Source organism: Phoxinus phoxinus (genome assembly GCF_949152265.1).
Source record: "Phoxinus phoxinus genome assembly, chromosome: 8".
In the NCBI taxonomy this organism is placed as follows: Eukaryota; Metazoa; Chordata; class Actinopteri; order Cypriniformes; family Leuciscidae; genus Phoxinus; species Phoxinus phoxinus.
Window position 1 is genome coordinate 8,374,406 of NC_136883.1, and position 22,714 is coordinate 8,397,119.

The 22,714-nt window shown below is 39.3% G+C and overlaps 2 protein-coding genes across 5 annotated transcripts in view; one reads left to right on the top strand and one right to left on the bottom strand.

Moving 5' to 3' along the window:
- Positions 1 to 22,714, top strand: part of LOC307003355 (CLOCK-interacting pacemaker) — a 350,350-nt gene that overhangs the window by 60,333 nt on the left and 267,303 nt on the right. The window lies entirely within an intron of this gene.
- vwa7 (von Willebrand factor A domain containing 7) lies at positions 216 to 11,059 on the bottom strand. 2 transcript variants are annotated; one of them, XM_079621359.1, is made up of 17 exons: positions 11,001 to 11,059; positions 10,049 to 10,330; positions 9,626 to 9,862; positions 8,932 to 9,028; positions 8,720 to 8,848; positions 8,169 to 8,364; positions 5,775 to 5,950; positions 5,138 to 5,250; positions 4,891 to 5,007; positions 4,357 to 4,560; positions 4,103 to 4,229; positions 2,836 to 2,988; positions 2,566 to 2,658; positions 2,214 to 2,491; positions 2,004 to 2,140; positions 1,704 to 1,863; positions 216 to 1,119 (listed from the first exon to the last, which is right to left on the bottom strand). In XM_079621359.1, exons 2-17 carry the CDS (start codon positions 10,280 to 10,282, stop codon positions 517 to 519), a joined length of 3,054 nt encoding a protein of 1,017 aa, XP_079477485.1. In that variant the 5' UTR covers positions 10,283 to 10,330; positions 11,001 to 11,059; the 3' UTR covers positions 216 to 516. The 2 variants fall into 2 exon arrangements, with proteins under 2 accessions (XP_079477485.1, XP_079477486.1); XM_079621360.1 differs by lacking the exon at positions 11,001 to 11,059 and having other exon boundaries at positions 10,049 to 10,349.

Here is a 22,714-nt window from a genome sequence, read left to right on the forward strand (position 1 = left end):
AACAACAGCATTAAATATTGCACTTACAGTACATGCTCAGATGAAATAATTTTCGTATTTCCATGTGTTGCCATGAACCATATTCATCTGTTCAATGGTCTTCCACAAAATGCATACAGTTTTGTTTTTCAACCACTAGACTAGAGGCCAAACGTTACATAAATGTATTCCTGATTTTTTTTTATATATAAAATAAGAACAGACATATGCCATATGTAAAAAAAGAGACGTTTTATTGCAGCTAAAATAAAAGGTGGATTGCACACACCGCTACATTTGGCATGTTATAAATTGTGAAAACTTTACATCATTATATTAGACCTACTTGTAAGTTTTTGTTTGTACTAAAATTACATACAGTAGTAATACAAATGTCATGTGAAGACCTAACAATATCCAGAATATACCATCCCTGAGTGACAATTCTTATTTTCTGTGGCTTGTGTACTAGTATTAAAAACTAGTATGTTTTGTGTCCATATAGAATTGCATAATAAACAGTAAATCAAGCCAATTTTATCTGGGATCATAGATAATAATCAATGCTGAGTGACCCCACAACATGAGAACTAGCTGTGAAGTAAATTCCCCACTGTGAGCCCTGTTGTTTTCTCGTAATGCCCTCTGCTGACTGGCTATGAGATGACAACGTCTCATATTACCTGCTCTATCCAACAATACTAGCTCTGCCTGAGGGGCACAGCAGCCTGAGGAATAATGCATCATTACAGGCTTCCCCTTAGTCCATTCACTAATGTTCACTGGGTGATCCCCATTTACTAACTGGACTCCCTCTAGCCTTTGGTGTCCATGTTCAGCTCCTGTTCCAAGGTGGTGATTATTGATTTCTGAGGTGTCCTTTTGTGGCTGTAGCAAAGGGAGATGGACTCCTCCCATGGTCTCTTCATGAAGTTGTGGGAAATGTTGTACATGTCTCTCTGTAGTCACTTCAAACAGAATGAGGGTGCCTTCTCCTTGTGTCAGCTGTATGGATGCCAGTCCAGAGTGACCTCTGTCTTTTGCTACCAGTGAGACTTTCCAGCTGCCTTGAGAGCACAGAGAGGGGCAGGAGGACTCCACTTGCAGAGAAGAACATGCCGGAGGAGTTTTGTCAGGCTCCTGGAATTGTCACAAGACCATGTTTACAAACATTCACAATGTTTAATATAACAGGCTAGTTCACATATGAGACAGTAGTCCGAATAAGGTATGTCTTAAGTCACATTAAAAAAATGCAGGAATGTCATTGTATTAGATGTCAAAATTTCATCTCAAGTTACATCTGCAAACAAATGCTGCTAAAGCTGTTATCAGAACTAACTTTACTTTTCTGAACCATTTTTCGCAACTGGTTATTTTTGGTGATCAGATGGAATAAGTTCCCCTTAAAGATATTATGTGGACAGCATTTATTAATCTTCCATCCATTCTCCAAACCGTTGGAGCCTAACCCAGCATCTCATGTCACAAGCAGGGGAAACACCATGAACAGATAGCTAGTCCATCACAGGGTACAAACATTCACATTCTCACTCACACCTATAGACTATTTAGTGTCTCCAATTCTCATCCATCTATTTGGATTTTGGGAGAAACCCACACAGAAACTGGGAGAAAATAAAACTCCAAAGAAATTACTCCTGGCTCAGCCAGGACTTGAACATGGGACCTTCTTCATTATAAAATATTGTGATGGTTCTTACCTCCGGTATCACTATCAAGTGTACCACAGCATAGTTTGAGTCTGGTGAGTCTTCTGCATGAACAGTCAAAGTCAGGGTGATTGCCCTCCCTGTCTGAGCAGTTTGAGGGGTCCTTAGTTCAACCTCCCTCTTCACAGAGCTCCCCATACCGATAAACAGCCTAAAAAAGGAACAATTGTAAGGGACTAATCTAACATCTCTGGCTGGAATATGAAAGTACATTCATCTTTAACCAAACTAATAAACATTAATACACATTCAGTATTTAGGTAACTGTCGCTGTCTTTCTTCCGTACTCACCTTTGTTGGTCTTGGTGGGAGAGATACCCAAGGTCATCTTCTGCTGAAAGGCTGAAGTGACGGTTGGGTCCATGATTAAATATTTCAAACAGCACAGTTGAGCTGTGACCTGGGAGAAGTTGTGGAGCAGAGAGCACCTGGGGACAAGGAACAATTTTCATTTAGCTGTTTTACATTTTGCCAGCACATTATTCTCAAATTCACTAATACCTGTATCTGTACGTGTGTCGGTTGAATCATCTCAGTGGAAACTCTTTCGAGCAGGTTCCCCCTTCCATCCTTTCCAGAGAGACGCATGGTGAATGGCATCCTGGGAACTGAGTCCATGTAGCCCACTAACTCCTCTCCAGACCAATAAGAAGATGAGGAGTTCAGCAATACCTTCTGCAGGCTCTCCCCTTTGGGTCCCAACAGAGTCACATGACTGAATGAGGCATCCTCATTGGGTGAGAGGCCTGTCACTGCAACCACTAAAAACACTGGGACTCCTAAGAAGAAATGTGATGGTAAGAACATGAAAATTCAACATTACACAAATGGCTCAGGGAACAATAAGAAAGACCTGCTATAGGGCTGCCCTCAAGTTTCCTTAGTCCTGGATGCGTCTCATTAGATTCTTTTGCAAAATAGTACAGGAAGTCCAAGCTGCTGTCACCTAGAGAACATCGGTTAATGCCAATTTGGAAAAACTCTAAGAAATTTGAAATGCATTTTATCAAATCCAACAAATAGAATTGAATAAAAATGCATGTTAGGCTTAAACACATTACTTTTTTGTTACTTAGTCTTATTAACCAACTTAAATCTACAAAGTTAAGACTGCCATCTTTACCTAGGATACTGAATGTAGTTGGTCCAATGGCTTTGATTGAAAGCTGCCATATACCTATCTCTAGTGGAGGCAGCAGGCTCATTCTGTATAGACCCTTAGATGAGTCCAGCATTGCTAGAGGACCATCAGTACCAGGAAGAGATTGTTGAGAACCTGAGAAAGAAAGATAGATAATACAAATCATCCAGAGCAACTTACAAATGAGGAATACTACATTGCAAGTGATTCATCCTCGGGAGACTGTAACATGTGAAGTGGCTGAATGTGAAGTTCCATAATTGTTTAGAAAGGTACAAGATAGAACAGAGATGGACTGTAGGTGATACAGAGTGAAGCAGAGAGAGAATTAAGTGTTTTTCTTTATAAGACGAAGTGCATCAGCAGGGATACATCAAGGGATACTTCTGTCTTTAGGTGTTTTAATGAAGGTACAGTGAACATACAGATTGGTCCCTTTTTGTATGGTTATTCCAAACTTGCCTTTGGATTTCCCCCTACCTCCTGGCATGCATGTTTTGACTAACACAGACTATCATTCAGCAGTGGACCCTAGAAGTCAGCTTGCACTCTTGGAACAAGGTTCCTGGGATCTCTGTATTTGCTGAGTCCCTAGTGTTCACTTTCTTTAGCAGTCTCAGGCCGCATGCATAACGGAGGCCAGCTAGTAAGAGCTTTCAAAATTAAACACACTCCCCTGGACTCAAGTGGGACATTAGAGACTGACGCTAGGGGCTTTAGTGTCCTTGTTAGCACGCCCGCCTGCCATGCTGCCGACGCCTGTTTGAATGCCGCTCGGAGCAGTGAAAGTAGAACTGGAGGGGTTACTTTTGGTGCTATGACCCGGATGGGAATGAGCTTCAGGGGGTGATTTTAAATGGAGGGCAGCAGTAAGAGCTGCGCTAGTAAACCTCACTGCTCTGGCCTCAAGAGGCACACTAACGAATGACACTAGAGGCTGAACTCTTTGAGGGTCCTTGAGTCTGGTGAGTCTCCTAACTGGAGGAGTTACACATGGAGACTGATCATTGAGCACATGCAACGTTGCAAGTGAGAGTTCTATAGTTTTGGCTGTCATTTTTTAGTTTACATTTCGATAACCTTTAAGAACCTTTAAGAACAGAGTGTGGCCTTTGCAACTTGGTATAGGAAGTTAATTTGGTCATCAAACACCTGCAAGTTATTGGCTTATCTGCATGTCACTGAAGATAAGGTAATGTTCAGGGGAGCATATTTGTCTATGCTTGGTTGACTGTTTTAGTATGAGTACCTAAGGGACTGACAAGCTCAAAATGTGTGAGCTGACCAGTGATGTGCAGCATCACTTTCGTCACAGCTTTGTCCACTCTGAAGGAGTTTGATGAATCCGATTCACTCTCTGTGTGAAGCAGGGTGACCTATTCAGAGAAAGAAACATGGTTATGAAGAATCCTGTATCCAGAATCCTGACAGGACTGTATACAATTCTTGAAACAGGCAGAGATTATGGTCTTTTAGTCCTCTTGTGTTTCCAGTTGACTATACCTTGCTGGAGGTAGTGGTGTCTTCTACAATGGCTGACACTTTGTAGATGTCTTTGTTTGTCGTGAAGATGGTTATTCCTCCAGATATAGATGAAAGAGAGGAATACAGAGAGAATCTACCAGGGGATAAAGTTTCTCTTTTTCTCTTTCTTTTCCCTCTTTCTCTTCCTTTGAAGCTTGGATCCTCAGTGAGCAAGAAGTTTACCTAGCACATGTATTGATTAGATTGAGGAAAACACTGTCCTGAACATAGTTGCCTACATAGACAACTACTTTCTAAGGCAGCTTACTAGCTGAAATGGAACTTCATAAATGACTGATCTGGAATATGCATCACATGTATAGCTTTCCTTCCATGAGACAAAGTACAGTTTGGCGTTAGCATGCTGCTAAGAAAACAACAGAACACTTTAATAAATACACAGAACAGACAAAGCAGGAAGGGATAACTATTAATACTTTTCATACATTATTGAATAAATAATAGCATTTGCTGTATATTGCTTTTAATGCAGCATGTGTGTTTTTGAGTTACCTTTGTTTGCTTCTCCAGTATGAGAGCCTGGACTGCTCTCTGTAGATGATGGTCTTTAGGAGAGGCGTCTGTGAATACAAATATCTCTGACAGCGGAGGGCTATGGGTCAGAGCCAACTGATCAACAGACACATGCACACACATAAGACACAGACAGATAGAGACAAACTTGTAAATAATTGTGTTTAGTTGTGTTCAGTGTTTTCTAAGAATGTCAGAGAATGTCCGATCTCAATTTTATGGTTACCTGAAGAGCAGAGAGACACATCTCTGGTTCATCCCCACCTCCAAGAGCCATCAGATCCTCCATGTATTGCATAAACTGATGAGGGTCATCTGTCTCCCTCACTGGCCCAAAACCTGAGATATAACAGACTTCATCATCAGTGTGCTCAACATAGAATTAAATATAAATACATCAAATTTGTCTTCAAATTTTTACAAAGGCCAGTGGCACATATTGTTGAAGTGACACAAAAATGTTTACTAACTCAGATTAGAGTTTTGTTCTTTGTTGTAATGTGCGGTTTCACTTTATTTGGATGGTCCCTTTAACACATTCTGTTGTCTATAAGTAACAATGCCCCTTCATGTCTACTAACTATCATTAGAGTGTTAGTAGAGCATTAGTAGACTGGTAGGGTTAGGGTTAGAACAAGTTGGCATGTAGTTGCAAAGTTACTTATAGTCAGTAGAGTGTCTGTTGGAGGAGCATCACAATAAAGAGTTTGCAGATATTAAGCAGACAGTCTACTAATACTCTAATGAGAGTTAGTTGACATGTAGTTGCACAGTTACTTATAGTTAACAGAATGTTCAAAAGGGACCATCAAAATAAAGTGTTACCTAATGTGCTTGTAATAGGCAGAAGATATCACTCTAACCAGGGTCGTGAAAAGGCACCAGAATGAAGGTGCCAGGCAAAGTAGTGCGTTGGCTCTTTTCACGAGCCTGTATGATGGAGAGGGTTCGGAGACGTGCGGCTGTGATCTCCTCAAACATGCTGCCGGTGGTGTCAATGACGAAGACCAATGCTGGGGGCTGCTGGACACTGAAAAGCCTACAGGTTTCCACAAAATTCATCACTTATGTGTTTTGCATCTTTGGACAACTCTGTTTCACAAAACTAGAAACAGGAAAGTAAAACTTCAAAGACAGACCAATCTTTTCTCATGCACTCAATATTAAAAAGAGGTGTCATCATATTTCAATCATATTGAATCATATTTCTTGTTACAAAAACAGCCTTCTTCCACCTCAAAAACATCACTATGCTAAGGAACATGCTATCTGTTTCTGATTTCTGTTTCTGCAGAAAAGTTAGTTCATGCATGCATGACCTCTAGACTAGATTACTGCAATGCAGGTGGTTGTCCTGCATCCTCAATAAACAAGCTACAATTAGTCCAAAATGCAGCTGCTAGAGTTCTTACAAAAAAAAAAAAAAGATCACATACACAATTTATCATCACTGGTTACCTATTAAGGTCCGAATCAATTATAAAGTATTGCTACTGAACCTAAAGGCCCTAAGTGGTTTAACTCCTGTTAAACCACTTAGGGCTTCTGGTAGTCCCTAGAATATCTAAGTCCACTAAAGAAGGGAGAGCATTTTCACATTTGGCTAATAAACTCTGGAATAGCCTTTCTGATAATAATAATGGTCAGGGCACTCTCTCAACATCCCTCTCCCAGTTTCAATCTAGATTAAAGATGCATCTCTTTAGCCAAGCATTCACTTAATGCATTTCATAACCTTGTACTCCAGTTATATCAGATCAAATGCACATGATTATCTTTGCTTAGTGTTATGAACAGCTGCTATGCTTCTTATTTTCCATTTGCTCTTCTGTTTTATCTCAGGATGCCCATCCCGAGGTAACGAGAGAGTATGCCAGCTCCAGTTTGGATCGCGCCTCTTATAAAGACTTCCGATGCCTCAACAACTGTGAACAACAACTGCATTTTTCTATTTATCCTAGTCATTTGTTCACAAAATGGATTCATTACTTAAATTAGCCCATTGTTTCTGCCTTAAATGAATACATTGTTTAAAGGGGTCATGACATGGTTTATTTTATTTTATTATTATGTTCCCTTAGGTGCAATTATAGTATTACTATAGTTTTTTTTACAAAAAACTTTTAAAATGTAGTGATTTATGACCTTTTCCCACCCTGTTTCTCATCCTCTGATTCAAACAGTCTGTTTTGGGGGTGTTTCCCCTTTAAGAGTTCAGTGTTAACGCCCACTGTTATGATTGGCTAACGTCAGTGCCTATGCATCAATTATTAACGCCCCCAGCCAGAACATTTGCGGATTCAGCGTATTTAAAAAGTAGTTTAAAGTTTTAAATACATTACTTACAGTTTGCGTCGTCGTTGTTGAGCCCAGAATAGTCGGCACGGACTTATCTTTGAGCAACAGTTTTCTGGCAAAGCCAGCATCATTTTGGGATTTGTTCTCAAAACAGTCATCTTTCAAATGTATAACAAACGCTTAAACTAACACTGCCGTGACTGAGACGTCCGCAAAAAATAAAGTGCATCCATTTTTCCCTGACGACTGGATCTTTCGCAGCGTATTCAAAGATGTTGTTTGTCCACAGCCAGGAACAGCACATCTGCGGCATCGTAATTTCCCTGTACACAGACCCACTCGGCTCGCTGTCCGTCGACTGAACACTTGTGAGGAGCGCAGCGCGCAGGCGCGACAATGATACGAAATGAGCGTAGTTGCCTTGCGCTTAAAGCGTAGTTGTCTTGTGCTGGAGGCAGTCTATATGCAAACGCTGGTACGTCACTTCGTACCGTGACGTCACTTCTTACCATGGATCCAGAACGAGCTGTATTTAGAGCTTGATTAAATAAATGATTCGTTTATAATGGGGAGGAAGTCTTAAGCTATGAAACTTGCAGGACGTTTTAATGGTACAAAGACCTCTTATATACCAAAAGATCAAGGCAAATTTTGTTTCTCATGTCATGACCCCTTTAAATTAATACATTGTTAGCTAACTGCGTGATTTGCATACATTTCTGAAATACATCATTTTGGACAGTCACCTATGATAACAGACCACTCTAAATTGTAATGTAGACACATGCGTTTTCTGTAAAGCTGTTTTGAATCTATGTATTGAGGAAAGCGCTACACAAACTGAATTGAATTGAATTGTGTCACACATGAGGTGTCTAAAGTAAAACAGAAATTCCTCTCTTGCCTCATTTATAGATCCCTTTAAGCAGTATTCAAGTTAAATTAAAGTGACCTCTGACCTGAGGAAGCTTTTGGGTCCCACCTCTTTGTGGAGGTCTTGGAGCACTCGAAGGGTTGCTGTGGTAGCCAGATGGGCAGCTTCTTTGTGGAGGAAGTGATGAGGGGAGAACAGCGGAGATGTGCTGTCTTTGTTGATTCCGCCCTCAGCTCCTTGGTGACGACTACTGTCCAGAATTCCACCGTGACTGCACTTGCCTTTAAATAGCAAGACAATGCATGTTGCTTTTCTTATAAGTAACTTAGTAAATCATCAGAATGAATAATAACTTTACCTTTATTAATTCAGCAGACATGGTCCTCTAAATTGACTTACAAATAAGGGGATCCAATTGTGCATATTAATTAATTCCAGTAATCTTATTTGTTGTTGGCATTACAAAAAGTACATGAATAAAATCTTAAAAGTAACATTACAGTAACAAGTTTTTGAAAAGGAAATAATGTCACAATGCAAAATCTTATTATCCTAAAAATAGGCTTCATCTTAATTTTGAGGTGAAATGCGACCAGGACATGTTTTATCACTCAAGTTTCATGATGATGTCTATACCTGGCGGTTTGACAGGGTAAGTGCTGAAATAGCCAGTAGTCAGTAGCGGTTCTGTCTGACGAACCATTTCCTCCAGGAGATTGCTGTAACAGCTAAATCTGTAGCATTGTGCACAGGTAGGGGTGTCCACTGAAAACAATAGAGATTCATTTATTTACAATAAAAGATTTAAGGTGAAGAGTGACTGTTTCATGATTTTACGAAGGACTCACCTGAGGCTACAGGAACTGAAGGCTCTTCTGGGTGAAGAAGGTGGAGATACACTTCTTGCTGACCCATTTCCACCCAGTTACTATGACTGTAGAAGTCCTACACACAAACATAGACACAGAGTTTGCTTAATATATTTTTTATTGCTAACAATATTCTGATTAAACAAGAATCTTGTTTCACATTTTGAGGATGTTAATCTGTTTATGTGTTTTAAAGATGATTTTTTTTTAAGTTACAATTTTGATCTTTATTATGATAGGACAGTTGACACGGAGCCAGTAAGTGTAGGAGAGGAGAATGGGATAGGGATTGGACCATGAGCAGGGACTTGAACTTGGGTCGACTCACCTGAAGCACAATTGCATATTTGTTGGATCACTGCCCTCAAGGGTATAGTTCCGACATAACCTTTTATGTAAAAAAATATTTCTGCTAACCAATCAAAATATATAACTATTAGAAAACCATTATAGGTAGATTTCCCCTGAAAGGTGTGAATACTGTGACTTTGGCACTAAAACAAAACTCCTGACACAACATTGGTTCCACCAATGGCATGAAATTGGGGTGGGAATATCCTAGAAACCTGTTTGAAAACAGTACATATTTTTACAATTCCAACTGGTGACGCAGAAGGACACATTTCACCTTTATCAAAAACAGTGTTGCTATTACATGAATGTGTTAGCCAACCTGTAATGAGTGAAAAAGCTGGCCCAGACTACGTCTAGCCCCCTGGTACTCTTTAGCCTGGGTCAGCAGCAATGTCTGGCCCCAGAACTCTCGAAGCATCTGCGTGGCTCCTTCTACCCTCTCAGAGTCAAAGTGGTACACTGGATCAGATCGCGTGGCGCTCAGGAAATCCATGGCAGCGTTAGCGCTTGCAACCTCACCCACAGCATGCCAAAACCCCCGACCAAGCCCAGTATACTGGAACAAAAAGATCAGTGAGACTATACTCCATGCAAACAAAGCCAATAAAATCGTCATTGGCTAGTAAGACTTTGTCACACACGCACAAACATGTAATGTGGCAAATCTGCTCCTCTTTACAAAATGACATGCATTATTTAGTCACCTAGTGCAAAATAAATCGCATATGTGCACAAAACCTACCAGCTCCTCATTATTTAAATCTTGTTGATGTTCCCCCATTCTGCTCAGAGTTTCCATTGTGATGTTGAGTATAGCGTGTTCTGTCATGTACTGATGGGTGTATGAATCCCAGGACAACGTCAGTACGCGTGACCAGAAGTTGGGCAAAAAGGCTTGACAAATTGGCATATAGATGAACAGGACCAGGGCACACTGGTGGGTCAAAGCCGAGGAGTACATCCCTTCACATATCATCCCACACCGGTCAAAGCACCTGAACTGCTTTAGAAAGATACATCACACCTGCAAAGGATGATGAGACAGAGCTTACCATAAGGCTCAAACAAAGCAGTTGATATCTACAGGATGTGGTGAGCTGTTTTACCATACACACACAACTCTATCCAGCTATCCGCAAACATAAAACACATATCTTGGCCTATTTAAATAAATAAAGCAGTTTGACACAATATTATATAATATAATTTTTTTTAAATTTCTGTTTATTTTACTCTTATGGATTTAAACGGCAAAAAATAAAAATAAAATAAAAATCTTATTTATTTTGAAACCAAATGTTTGGTCTTATTTTTTTTTCCAGCTTGCCTAAACATGATTAGTTTTTTTTTTTTTTTTTTTTTTTAAGTTATTTCCCTATTTTAATGTATTTTATTTGTATGTTCTTGTAAAGCGCTTTGAGGTGCAACTTTGAATGTAAAATCAAGTTTATTATTATTACAGTATTATTACCATGCAGAACATTCACTATAAAACCATGCAATTAAATGATTTTATTTCTTGACAGATTTGGGTGTGACTTCATCCACCTGCTCTGTGTTTTCAACTGCTGATTAAATTGTTAATTTATTTTTGTCATAATGCAACCATTCATTTCTAAGATTTACAGAGTGCTGATACCAATACGCATATTATGTAATCACAAAAGAGATATAAAACACCGTTTTTTTCTTACCTCTACTGGCTTCTTTCCTTTTGTGGTCTCAGTCTGGCTTTTTTTCAGCTTGCATTTACGTGCATTTTACCATTTGACAGATTCAAACTCCAACCAGCAATCCGAAATGCCTTGTGCACATGTTGTGGTTTTACACACAGACTGTCAGCAATGTCCTCACCACATTATACGCAGTCTTTTGAATAACAGAAGCTGAATAACAAGTTTTAAGACTTTTGTTTTTGTGAATATTTCTGGAGGTGCTCCTAAGCTAAGAAAGAGACAGAAACATGCCTGCAATCTGGTTAAGATGGATGTCCACGAGACTCATATCCTCATTGCATGTGCTTCCCTCCTTGTCTTCTTTCTCCTATCTCTCTACAGTTTTTTTCTCCCTCACTTGCCCCATTTTAGCATGCTGCATTGACTCCACACAATAGTGCTGCATATATTAAGGGCCACTGTGTCCCCCCTTCCCTGCTCTTCAGTCCTGTCTTTTGCTTGACATGAAAACACACACCATGCTCACTTCCCCCAGTGCTTCTATTGTCACTTCATGGTGAAAGACTTAATACGTGTTGCTAACCAACCCCTCTCCTGGCATTAGACTTCAGACTCCAGCTTTAGGAGGGCTAAAGGATAAAATTGCTTTGTATTGTGGATCTTTTGTAGTTTGTGAGTTTTGCCTTTGGAGGGCCTATAGCTGAATGTTTATAGATTATTGCTTACTGAATGCAAATCAGTATAAAATATTGCATGCACTGCAACAGCACTGGTGAAGCTACTGTACCATCCAAGTTGACAATTAAGAGTAGGGCTCGCAACTTAAAATGGACAATAAAACAATCAAGTGGACCATTTAGCAAGCATGAGGAACTTGTTCCCCTACCTCTTTCTTTCACATCCAGACAGATAATCATCTATAGCACTCCCAATGGTTCACTGGCATCATCAATCAATCCTCAGTGTTACACTACTTTGAAATGTATTTGTCAAGCTACAAAATACTCTACTTTTTGATTATTATTATTATTTGGGAGACAATCTCAAATTTGAACAGATTGAACTCAAAAGAGTCGACTGGTACAAAAAGACCTGGAATCCCACCTTCTTGAATCAGTAAACCTTTTGTAATCTGATCATTAACAAGAACTGTCCAAGCGAACATGTGTTACTCATCCTACAATGAGGGAACATGCATTTGCTGTGTTTGACCTCTAAGTGTCATTATAACCATAGACTTCCACAAGTTAGCAAGCACATCAAAGCACATTTTTACAAGTAGTATGAGAAGGACATTTAGTGATATATTTAGGACATTTAGTGATATATGGACTAATAATTGTAAAAAATGTTGTTGCGAAATTTGTTGAGATAACTTAATTAAACTAAAGTTAACTAAACTTAATATTTTAATTCAAGCACGAACAACTACTTTTTGAGGTTGAAACAACACATTATTTCTTATTCTAATGTTGAATTTTAAGTTGTGATAAATAATCACAGCAATCATTTTTTACAGTGTAAGTACAGTACGGGAGAGAGAGAGAGAGAGAGAGAGAGAGAGAGAGAGAGAGAGAGAGAGAGAGAGAGAGGTGTGTGTGTGTGTTTACCTCAGCATGCTCGGCAGTGAAGTTGAATTTGCTATACAGATATGGCAATAAAACAACGTTTGATTGCACTAGACTGATCATCGCTGGAAAATGTTTATTATTGACTGGAAAGCCACATTGTTTTGAAAGCAGCTGAAATACTATCATACTATAATTAATGTAGTTGGAGTGTCACCATCATAGTGGTTTGTGTGTTGGATGTTAAGGAAGACGTGCTGACAAACTTGGTTTAATTTTCTTGTTGTCGTTTTACTCTGCATCAACCCTTTATCCACATATCACACAACTGTTATTGTGCGAAATAATCACTCTTAAAGTGTACAAATCAGCGGATCAGCTGTGCTACACACTGTATTCATAGAAATAGCGGTTGGAACGATGTGAACTATATGTTAAGGAAGTTTTTTTAAATGTATGTTGAGGAATAATGAATATCCATCAGAAAAATCAGGTGTGAGGTAGATTTAAAATAGATTTAAAATACACCGGTCAGCGCTATTTGACAATGTTTCCGGCTTTAGAACGCCTTCACAGCATGACTGCTATAGATACTTTAGTGCAAGCACTGCCTATTCTGTTCTAAGTGACACTGCAACAGCGTATTGACTGCAAGCTAAGAATAACTCCGTTATCTTGTAAAAGAAGAAAAGTCAAAGACATCTTGATCAGCAGCCATGGTTGGTGTGTTTCTACTTGCATGTAAGTAATGCAATTACAAAATCTTAAATATACAATAAATTAAATCTAAACAAATGCTGGTGCTTTTTAAAAAATAATAAATTATTATGATTATTTCCTAGATATCTCAGTGGATCTATTCCTTCAAAGTCAAGGTATGTTTGAATAGTGCACTAAATAAACACCTTTGCAGTAAATGTAATATTGTATTTTTTTAGGATGAACAAATGTCTTATTTCCTTCACAGGCCAAACGCTTCAAAAAGCTAAGCTTTTCAGTGAAAATACAGAAGTAGCAGAAGGTGGTAGACTGGAGGTTACTTGTAGTACATTTGGTTTTACAAAGTCAGAGGCAAAGGCAGTTTATGTATATCTGTGTAAAGATGGAAAAGCTATAGATATGAAAAGCGGACCCACTCGACAAGACATCACCTTTAAAATAGAGAGAATAGAAATGGGCCATTCGGGCAATTACAGCTGTGTGTTTTCTAAAGAGCAGTTGGAAATAACCAAAGTGATGGGATATGGTCAAAATATCATCTTCATAAATGTGACAGGTAAGAAGTACAACACTTTTGCTTACATTTGAGAGTGTGTTTGGTTCATGTGCACAGATGAGACATGTTGAATAACACACTTGTGCAGATTAACCACAATAGACTCACTGTTGTACAAAAAATGCCTTTAATGAGAGAGAAATGTTTGAAATTGTGTTTTTCTTTTTGTTTTAGGCCCTTTGTACTGGAATACATTAAAGGCCATGCTAAAGATTTAACCATAAGTGTTCCCTTTCTCTCTACAGAATCTTTATTAAATTCACAGATACATTTGCTAAAGTCTGAGGTGGCAGTGGGAAGTGATGCTGAGTTTAACTGTACAACATCCAATCCTATGAACAAAAACCTCTCCAAGAATATGATTTTGGCTTTTCTCATCAAAAATGAAAAGCCTATTAAAGTCAATATTTGGGACACAAAAGAGACGACGACAACATTCACCCTCAGAGAGGTCCGGATGGAAGATGCTGGAACATACAGTTGTGCTATTTTGTTAAACATTCTCCCTTACCATGGAATGAGAATTGATCAAAATAATAAAGTCAACCTTCAGATAATTGGTAAGAATGGGAGGGGAAGAACAAAACCAAACTTTTTGTATGTTTAATGTGTTTTTAAGGCTGTATGGGGTGCCATGCATTCTTACTAATATGATTTACTCGGTTTAGTGAGAGAATATACCTTTGTGAAATAGAAGTACAATTTAGCATACCTTTGAAAAGAGTTATTACATAAATAATGTACAGTACTTTAAAAGAATAGTTACATGCAAACGGATGTTTTCAGTGACTACATTGCATGTTAATTAAAAAATAAATGAAAATATATTATAGTTCAAATTTATATGAAATGCAATTAATAATGATTTTATCATAATGAAAGGTTACTTAATTGTCTTAAAGGGGTAGTTCCCTCAAACATGACAATTCTGTAATTAATTACTCTCCCTCATGTCGTTCTGAACCTGCAAGACTTTCGTTCATCTTCAGAACACAAATGAAGATCAAATCTGAGGGATTTCTGTCCCTCCATTGACAGCTAATCTACCACTCTAACGCTTCAAGAAGTTCAAAAAGAGATCGTAAAACTAATCCATATGAATTGTGCGGTTTAGTCAACATTTTCTGAAGATACTCAATTGCTTTATAGGATGAACAGATTGAATTTAAGCTTGTATTCAAATATAAACATTGATCAGTGAACATAAACAGAAGCTCAACCGAACCAGCTTGAAGGGTAACACACGAGAATGAACCTCATTTGTTCTTGCACGTCAAGCGAACATCCTTGAGCTTCTGTTTACCACAACAGATGTGCGAGTTGATGAATATGTGAATAAAAGCCTAAATTAAATCTGTTCAGCATATAAAGCGACCAAGTCTCTTCAGAAAATTTTGACTAAACTGCTCAATTCATGTGGATTAGTTTTACGATCTCTTTATTAACTTTTTGAAGCGTCAAAGTGTAGCTGTCAACAGAGGCAAAGAAATCATTTTATTAAACATATCCTCATTTGTGTTCCAAAGATGAATGCAAGTCTTACTGATTCGGAACGACATGAAGGTGAGTAAATTATGACAGAATTTTCATTTTGGGTAAATAAATCCTTTAAGAAGCATAGACAAGAGTGTGTACTCTCTAAGCACAGTCAAGTGGCCTATTATTTCATTAATATCATATTACCTGCAAGAATAGTTTAAAAAAGACTTGGTTACACTATATTTTAAAGTGCCCTTTGTTACACTGTAATTATAAATGTAAGTACTGAGTAAAATTAAGTAACTACATTTACTTACTATAGGGTTCGGATTAGGGTTTGGTTTAGGGTTAGTTACTTGTAATTATGCATCATTTGTAGTTATTACTATTGTAACAACATGTAACAATGACACTGTACAAAAAAATGCTTCGCCCCCGAAAGCAAACCTCAGGAACCTCCTGTGATGGATAGATAAGCGTCCTTCAAGTCTATTGTGACAGACCAGTCCTCGGGCTGAATCTGTGACACAATCATATTAGCGTAAGCATACTATGAACATGAGATTCTGAAACCTGCTGTTTAATTGACACAGGTCTAGAATAGGACGCAATCCCTCATCCTCTTTCGGAACAATGAAGTAGCGGCTGTAAAAACCCTGACTGTCTGCTGGGAGGAGGAACCCCTTCTATAGCTCCTTTTTGCAGAAGTGTCAGTACTTCCTGCTCCATAACCAGAGCCTGCTTGGAGGACCCCTAGAAATCTGGGCGGACGAGAACCGAACTGAACCTTTTCTATAGTGTGCAGGACCCACTGAGAAATATGTGGCAGTAGTTTACACGCTGCCAGAAATTCTGCTAAGGGCACCAGTCTCTCGAGACTAGCCTCTGGATTTGGTTGAACAGTCACTTCAGTGCCCTGAAGCGGCGAACCCGGCAGGGAACAACCGAACTGGCAGCGCTGCGACCGAGAGTCACACCCCAGAGGGCGCAGAGGAGAAACGATTTCTCAAAACCGTTCCTGCCCCGGAGGAACCCTCAGAAGCCTGATAGCCTCAGCGTCAGGACTTCTTGTCTAAGTTTTATTAGAGATAACGACAGTCCTCAGATCTTGCCTACCTCTAACTAGCTTAGTTCCTACGACCCTCCTCGGAGGATCGTTGGAAAAAGCAGGCACATCAGCGCCCTGAAACGGCGAACCGGTAGGGAAACCGAACTGACAGCTCTACGACCCTCCTTGGAGGATCGTTTGGGGACGCTGACACCTCGGTGTACTGAAACGGCGAACCGGCAGGAAAACCGAACTGGCAGCGTTGCGACCCTCCTCAGAGAGTCGCACCCCAGAGGGCGCCGAGGAGAAACGATTTCTCAAAACCGTCCCTACCCCGGAGGGGACCACCCTCAGAAGCCTGCAGCCTCAGCGTCAGGGCTTCTTCTTTCAAGCTATTTTAGAGATAAAACAGTCCTCAGATCTTGCATGTCTCTAACTGGCTAGACTGCGACCGCCACCCAGGTCCCCTCGATTGTGGATGAGCCCGAATGGCGACGCTCTGTTTTGCTGCACTTTATGCTGCGAGGAGCTTTAGTAGGCTGAGACTGCTCCCGCCCAGCAGTCTCAGGAACATTAGATTGGTGAGGAAGACACCTCTGGAACGCCGCTAAATAGTTTATTTCTTCGTTTTTTTGAAAGGGGATCGTTCAGAGGAACAGACATATTTTATGTTAATTTGTCTTTACATCAGAAAAACTTATATATCACATATGTATAGATCACACCGTGGCCACCAGCAGGAAACAACCGAACTGGCAGCGCTGTCCCCCCAGAGGACGCCGAGGAGAAACGATTAACCGTCCCTCCCCGGTATAGTTTATCTGTTGTGCAACGCAATTTCTCGAATAACGTCAGTGCTGACATCCTCACAATCATCCATGTCCTTATAAACTTTACCCACCAATGCTGCCTAATAATATTTATCTATTATTTATGAAGGCTGGTGGATAACGTCGGGGTAATACTGACGCCGACTCGGGAGAGAGATAGCAGTTAAGATTGCCTCTTAACCCGAGGCAATGTCATCTCATGATATTTAATACCCATAACATTACATTAGTAGAAGTTTGGGAAAAAACATAAAATAGAAACCGGTTTATTCCACGATCTCAACACCTCAGTGTGAAGATAGGGGGGGAAAACGGCATTCCCCGATGAGGAGGCTGAGATATAGAGTTTTCTTATATTCTCACTCTCATAATATTTGCTGGCCAGTAAATATATTTAACTTAGCAAAGCACTAAATAAAATCTCCTTTTATAAGCTCCTCTTTATTCAACAGAGTTATGAGCTGACTTTATTGCCTAAACATCTGCCTTATTCATTATAAATATAAATATATACATAAATATATTTTTACAAAATACTAACGATACCAATGCCTCGGAACTGGAGATCGCAGCACGAGTGCCTCATCCCGGGGAGAAGAAACCGCAGCGCGTGCTTCTCCCCGAGATAAGGCACTGGATCTAACAGGTGAAAGCTGAGATAGGGCGGCGCCCGTCTCAAACCTCGCTGCTAGATCCCCATTTGCGATCCCCAAGATGCGCGTCGCCGCTGTGCCTCTTTTTTAACAGACAACCTCTCGCAATGGTCAGTCAGCCCCCTCGAGAACTGACTGGGTATGCTCTACTCCCAAACAAGCAACACAAAGCTGATGCCCCACCCAAGATAAAAAGAGGGTAGGGAACAACACAACATTTGAATTCTTGTTTCTCCATAATATATATCTAGATACTCGGACAGACAACAATAAATAGACATGGACATCACAGAAAGCGCTTGCTGAAGGAAACAAAGCTGATGTGGTTATGATCTCGGGGTGCTATATAGCTTCCTGGTCGATGACGTCACCCGCCTATGACGTCTCCCTTTTTCCATTGGACTGATTATACACGTGCTTCACGACGCAATCACGCAAGGCGTTCCCACCGCGTCTCGACGCAGCTCGAGTTCCCTTGAAAGGGAACCTAGTCTAAAGACAGTGGCGCGTTGCGCGTTAGTCATATTCTATTTTAAGGGCGCGTGCTTGGCCATTTGTAGCGTGTGAACAACGCGCATACACTTTGATTCTCTAATCTAAACAGATGCAGCAGTTTTCATTTTTGCAAATCATACATTATTACAAGGAAAAATATTAACACACGAGGGAAATCATTGTTGTGTCCGTGAAGATGTGAAAAAAAAATAGGCATAAATCTAGATTACACATTTACCCAAATTATTATACGCCTGTTTAACCGAAGCTAATTTGGGTGGTTTCTCCCATCCTCATACAATGTCACTTCTCTGTCTTTTACGGGCCTGACGAGAACGTCGGTCTCTTCGGCTGTGAACCGCTCCTGGCGTTCGCCTGGCAAATCCGCTGTTATAATAGCAACGGCGCAAGAGTCATTTATCCCACCGGTATAATAGCAACAGCGCCAGGGATCCGCCCACATAGTTACTTACGTTTCGCGTTTGATACTTGCTTTTCAGATCGTTAAAATATGGCCCATTATGTTATTCCAGCCCGATCTCATCCCAAGGCGTCATATACTGACGCTTTAAAAAATCGTCTACATCCAACGCACATGGCACCCTTTAGCGTCAATATGAGACGCAGATAGAAATGGGCCAGAAGGCGCCTCCTAGCGGTCTAACCCTAACCCTGCCCCAGACCTAAACCCAACCATAACCGAACAAAGCTCTGTGTGTGTCATATTGACGCTAAAGGGTGCCATGTGCATTGGATGTAGACGATTTGTCAAAAGTGTCAGTATATGACGCCCTAGGATGAGAATGCGTTGGTTATTCTATGTGTTTGTTTGTTTGGCTATATGACACTAGCAGTAAGCTAGATCAACATTAGAATAACATATCATATTCTAACATTTCATCATGTTGAACTATATAACATTGATTAGTTTTATGTACATTTGCTCACCTGTCTAATGACAGGTTAGACATGTTAGAGCTCTGTCAAGTCGAAGTTTGTCATGGACGTGGAGCTCTCGGCGTCTCGAAAACGACATGCTGATAATAATCCTCGTTTTAGTACTCCTTTTTTTCCCAAAAGTCTGTTTGCCATGGTCCATAATGTTTGAACGACACAACAACAGCGTGCAGCTTGACGTTGCACTACGCAGTTCGCCATGGTTATTATGGCAGTAAGCCTACTACCCATACTGTCTATGGTACTACCAAGTACTACGAGCGGAAACCAGGGATAACGCGGATATTGCGTCATTGACAGGCGACATTTTTTTCTGGGAAGGACCATTATTTAAAATTGGAATTTCTCTGAAATAAAAAATCTTTGTGAACTTTTGGGATATTGTAAGTACACAACAACAGGAAATATATCACACGGTGCAAGTGATTTTTTGATATTTTATTACAAAAATCTGACATATTGTATCTTTAACTATAATATTGTAACATTTAATCAAACCTACAAAATAAGAGTTTTTTTGTGTTTGACTTTGACAGTGGCGTCAACTTTGACAGTGACGTCAACTTTGACAGTGGCGTCAACTTTGACAGTGGCGTCAACTTTGACAGTGGCATCTAGCAGCGGCTTTGACAAAATCATAATTGTCATAATAATGTGGTCTACCATAGTGTTGCTCCTCAGTCTGTTTCTGGGAATGTGGGCAGTGATCCCAAAGAGAGGTACTGTGGCATTTTCTCCTCAAACATTGCAATGCAAACATTGACACGTTTCACTTTCTTGAAAAATTCTGTTTAAATCCTAACACTCACAACGTTTTGTTTCTAATAGGATGCCTTGGATTCCACAAGGAAAGGTCAGTTTGAGATTTTTTTACAATTAAAATATATTCGATATTCAATAAAATTGAGATGCATTTCTTATCAACAGATCCTTGAATGAGACGGAGCTTAAAGGAAATTACATGTTCTACGGAGGTATTCATTGTGTGGTTCTTGTTGCTTTGTTAAACTATTTTCTATTAACAACAGGAGATTTGGATGAGACCAGTTTGTAGTGACAGAAGTAGTTGGGGGAGGAGAGGGGGTGTAAATGGGTACGCTGTCCCTATACATAACAACTGAGCTCATGAATATTAATTAACTTGTGTTGCTTAGTTATCTTCCCATAGTCATTCTTAAAAGTTTTGCTTATATTTTTCTGTACATAAATGTAAGTGGCAATGGTAGGCCTATATATTTTGAAGGGGTAGTTTGCCCAAGAATGACAGTTCTGTCATTATTTACTCATAACCCTCATGTTATTCCACCCCTGTATGACTTCTGTGGAATGCAAAAGATTATTAGAATCAGAAGAATGCTGGGCTCCAAATAATATTGAATGCCATTGACTGTCATCGTATGGACAAAATCATTTTTTTTCTTATTTTGTGTTCCACAGAAACAAGAGATGCATAGTAAAATATGTACAATTTAAATATTTATCTGCTAAAAGTTAATTTTGTAAGCATTTACAGTAGGTGTCCACTACCATACCAATAACCTCAAAGCTAAATAAATGGACTAAAAACTGTTTAACTCCAATTTCCAAATTTTATAGGGTGTTTTTGTTCTCTTTTCTTCTGTTCTGAGCAAATTTTGTCTCTTACAAATTTATATTCCAGAAGTGCCCAAACCTGATACAGCTGGTACTGATGAAATACGAAGTGTTGTCTGGTAAGCCAGTAAAAAAGAGAATGAATGAATGAATGAATGAATGAATGAATGAATGAATGAATGAATGAATGAATGAATGAATGAATGAATGAATGAATGAATGAATAAACGAACGAACGAACGAACGAACGAACGAACGAACGAACGAACGCCTTGCACTGTTCTATCTTTAATACTCCAGTCTCTGATTGATTACATATGTATCATGTCAGCTTTCAGATTATTGATGTCTTATCTATTTTATTTCCTTATTTCTTTGACTTTCCATGCAAATGCTGTAAATCAATGTCCACGATGGCTTAGTTATGTCTCAGTGAGGGAAGAGTTCTCTGATATCGGTACGTCTGCACTCTAAAAGATTCCTAGTACTGTTGTGTTTTTTTAATGCAATATTACAGTACTAAAAAAAACACAGTAATTAGCCTATCCAACAAACAATATCATCTTGTATTTCTAGTGTGAAATTTGGCCATTTTGTGCTCCACAATTACAATGACTATCTATGTCTGCATTACACAAATGACTTGTATTTTTCACAGATAAGGAGTATGAAGAATTGGTCTTCCAGCAGTCTTAAGCCTTCCTGTGGCTCAATCAGTAAATCGCATGATATGACCATGCTCAATTTGATCACTGGTGAGGCACTTTAATAATGTTTGTTTCAAAGCACAGGGACTAACTGTATGATGACAAATTTGTTATTCAGAATTAAACAAATTTTTTTTAGCTCTATGTATTGTTTTTGATTTTGAAAAAAAAGTTGTGTTATGATTTAAGTCAAGAGTGATCAGTAATTAGTGATTAGAGTGATCTAGGGTGAAGTTTCTTCCATTTCAATGAGTATATACAACGTTTTTTGTAGAATTAATTCTACATAACCTTTACAGTTTCTTAACAAACTGATACACAAATCAGTCATACGAAAGTTCCACAACACCATAATGTTAATGCTCAGCCTAACTCAAAACACAGGATATTTGAACTTGGATCCACAAGTAAAAAACTTTACTATTTTTGAGTTTATAGAATTTATGTCCAAAACATCTTTTACATACTATACTATACTATACTAAATGTTCCTTTTCAACTATTTACCTTTATCTTGAAAAAAAGCTATGACCTGCATGTATATCTGTATATCAACAAAAATGTATAAATTAATCAATATCTTTGTAATGCTTGTAAGCATAGGCTACTAAATGTTTATAGAGATACATGTATCAGGTTAGCAGAATGTTACATTACGTTATTTAACTGTGTTAGCAGTATCCTAACCTTATTTGATAGGTAAAAATATATAAAACTGGTCTTCTTTCTGTTTCTGAACAGCCAAATGCAGTTCTCTTACGAGAGTTCTCTCGTACTGCGTCGAAGACGCTACGGGAAAGATTCTTTCTCGAGATATTGAAGCCAAAAAATGTATCCTTAATTTTGTAATAATGTAAAACGCTTTGCAGCAGCACACAGCCTTAGGCGGAACAGCTTGCGTGCCTATTGGCTGCTCTGCGGCAAAAGCAGCAGCCTATGCGAGGCCTCTCATGACGCTTGACCCAATGAGGACGCTTCGCGCCCTCTTCGTCACGTCCCGCCAGAATAGGCATGGCCTAGGCCTATAAATATCCTAGCACGGCTGTATCACTCCGATTTTCAACACTTCAGCGAAGCTCCCGCATCGCTGGATCCTGAGAGGAAGCCGCCACAGCTGTCGTCAAAG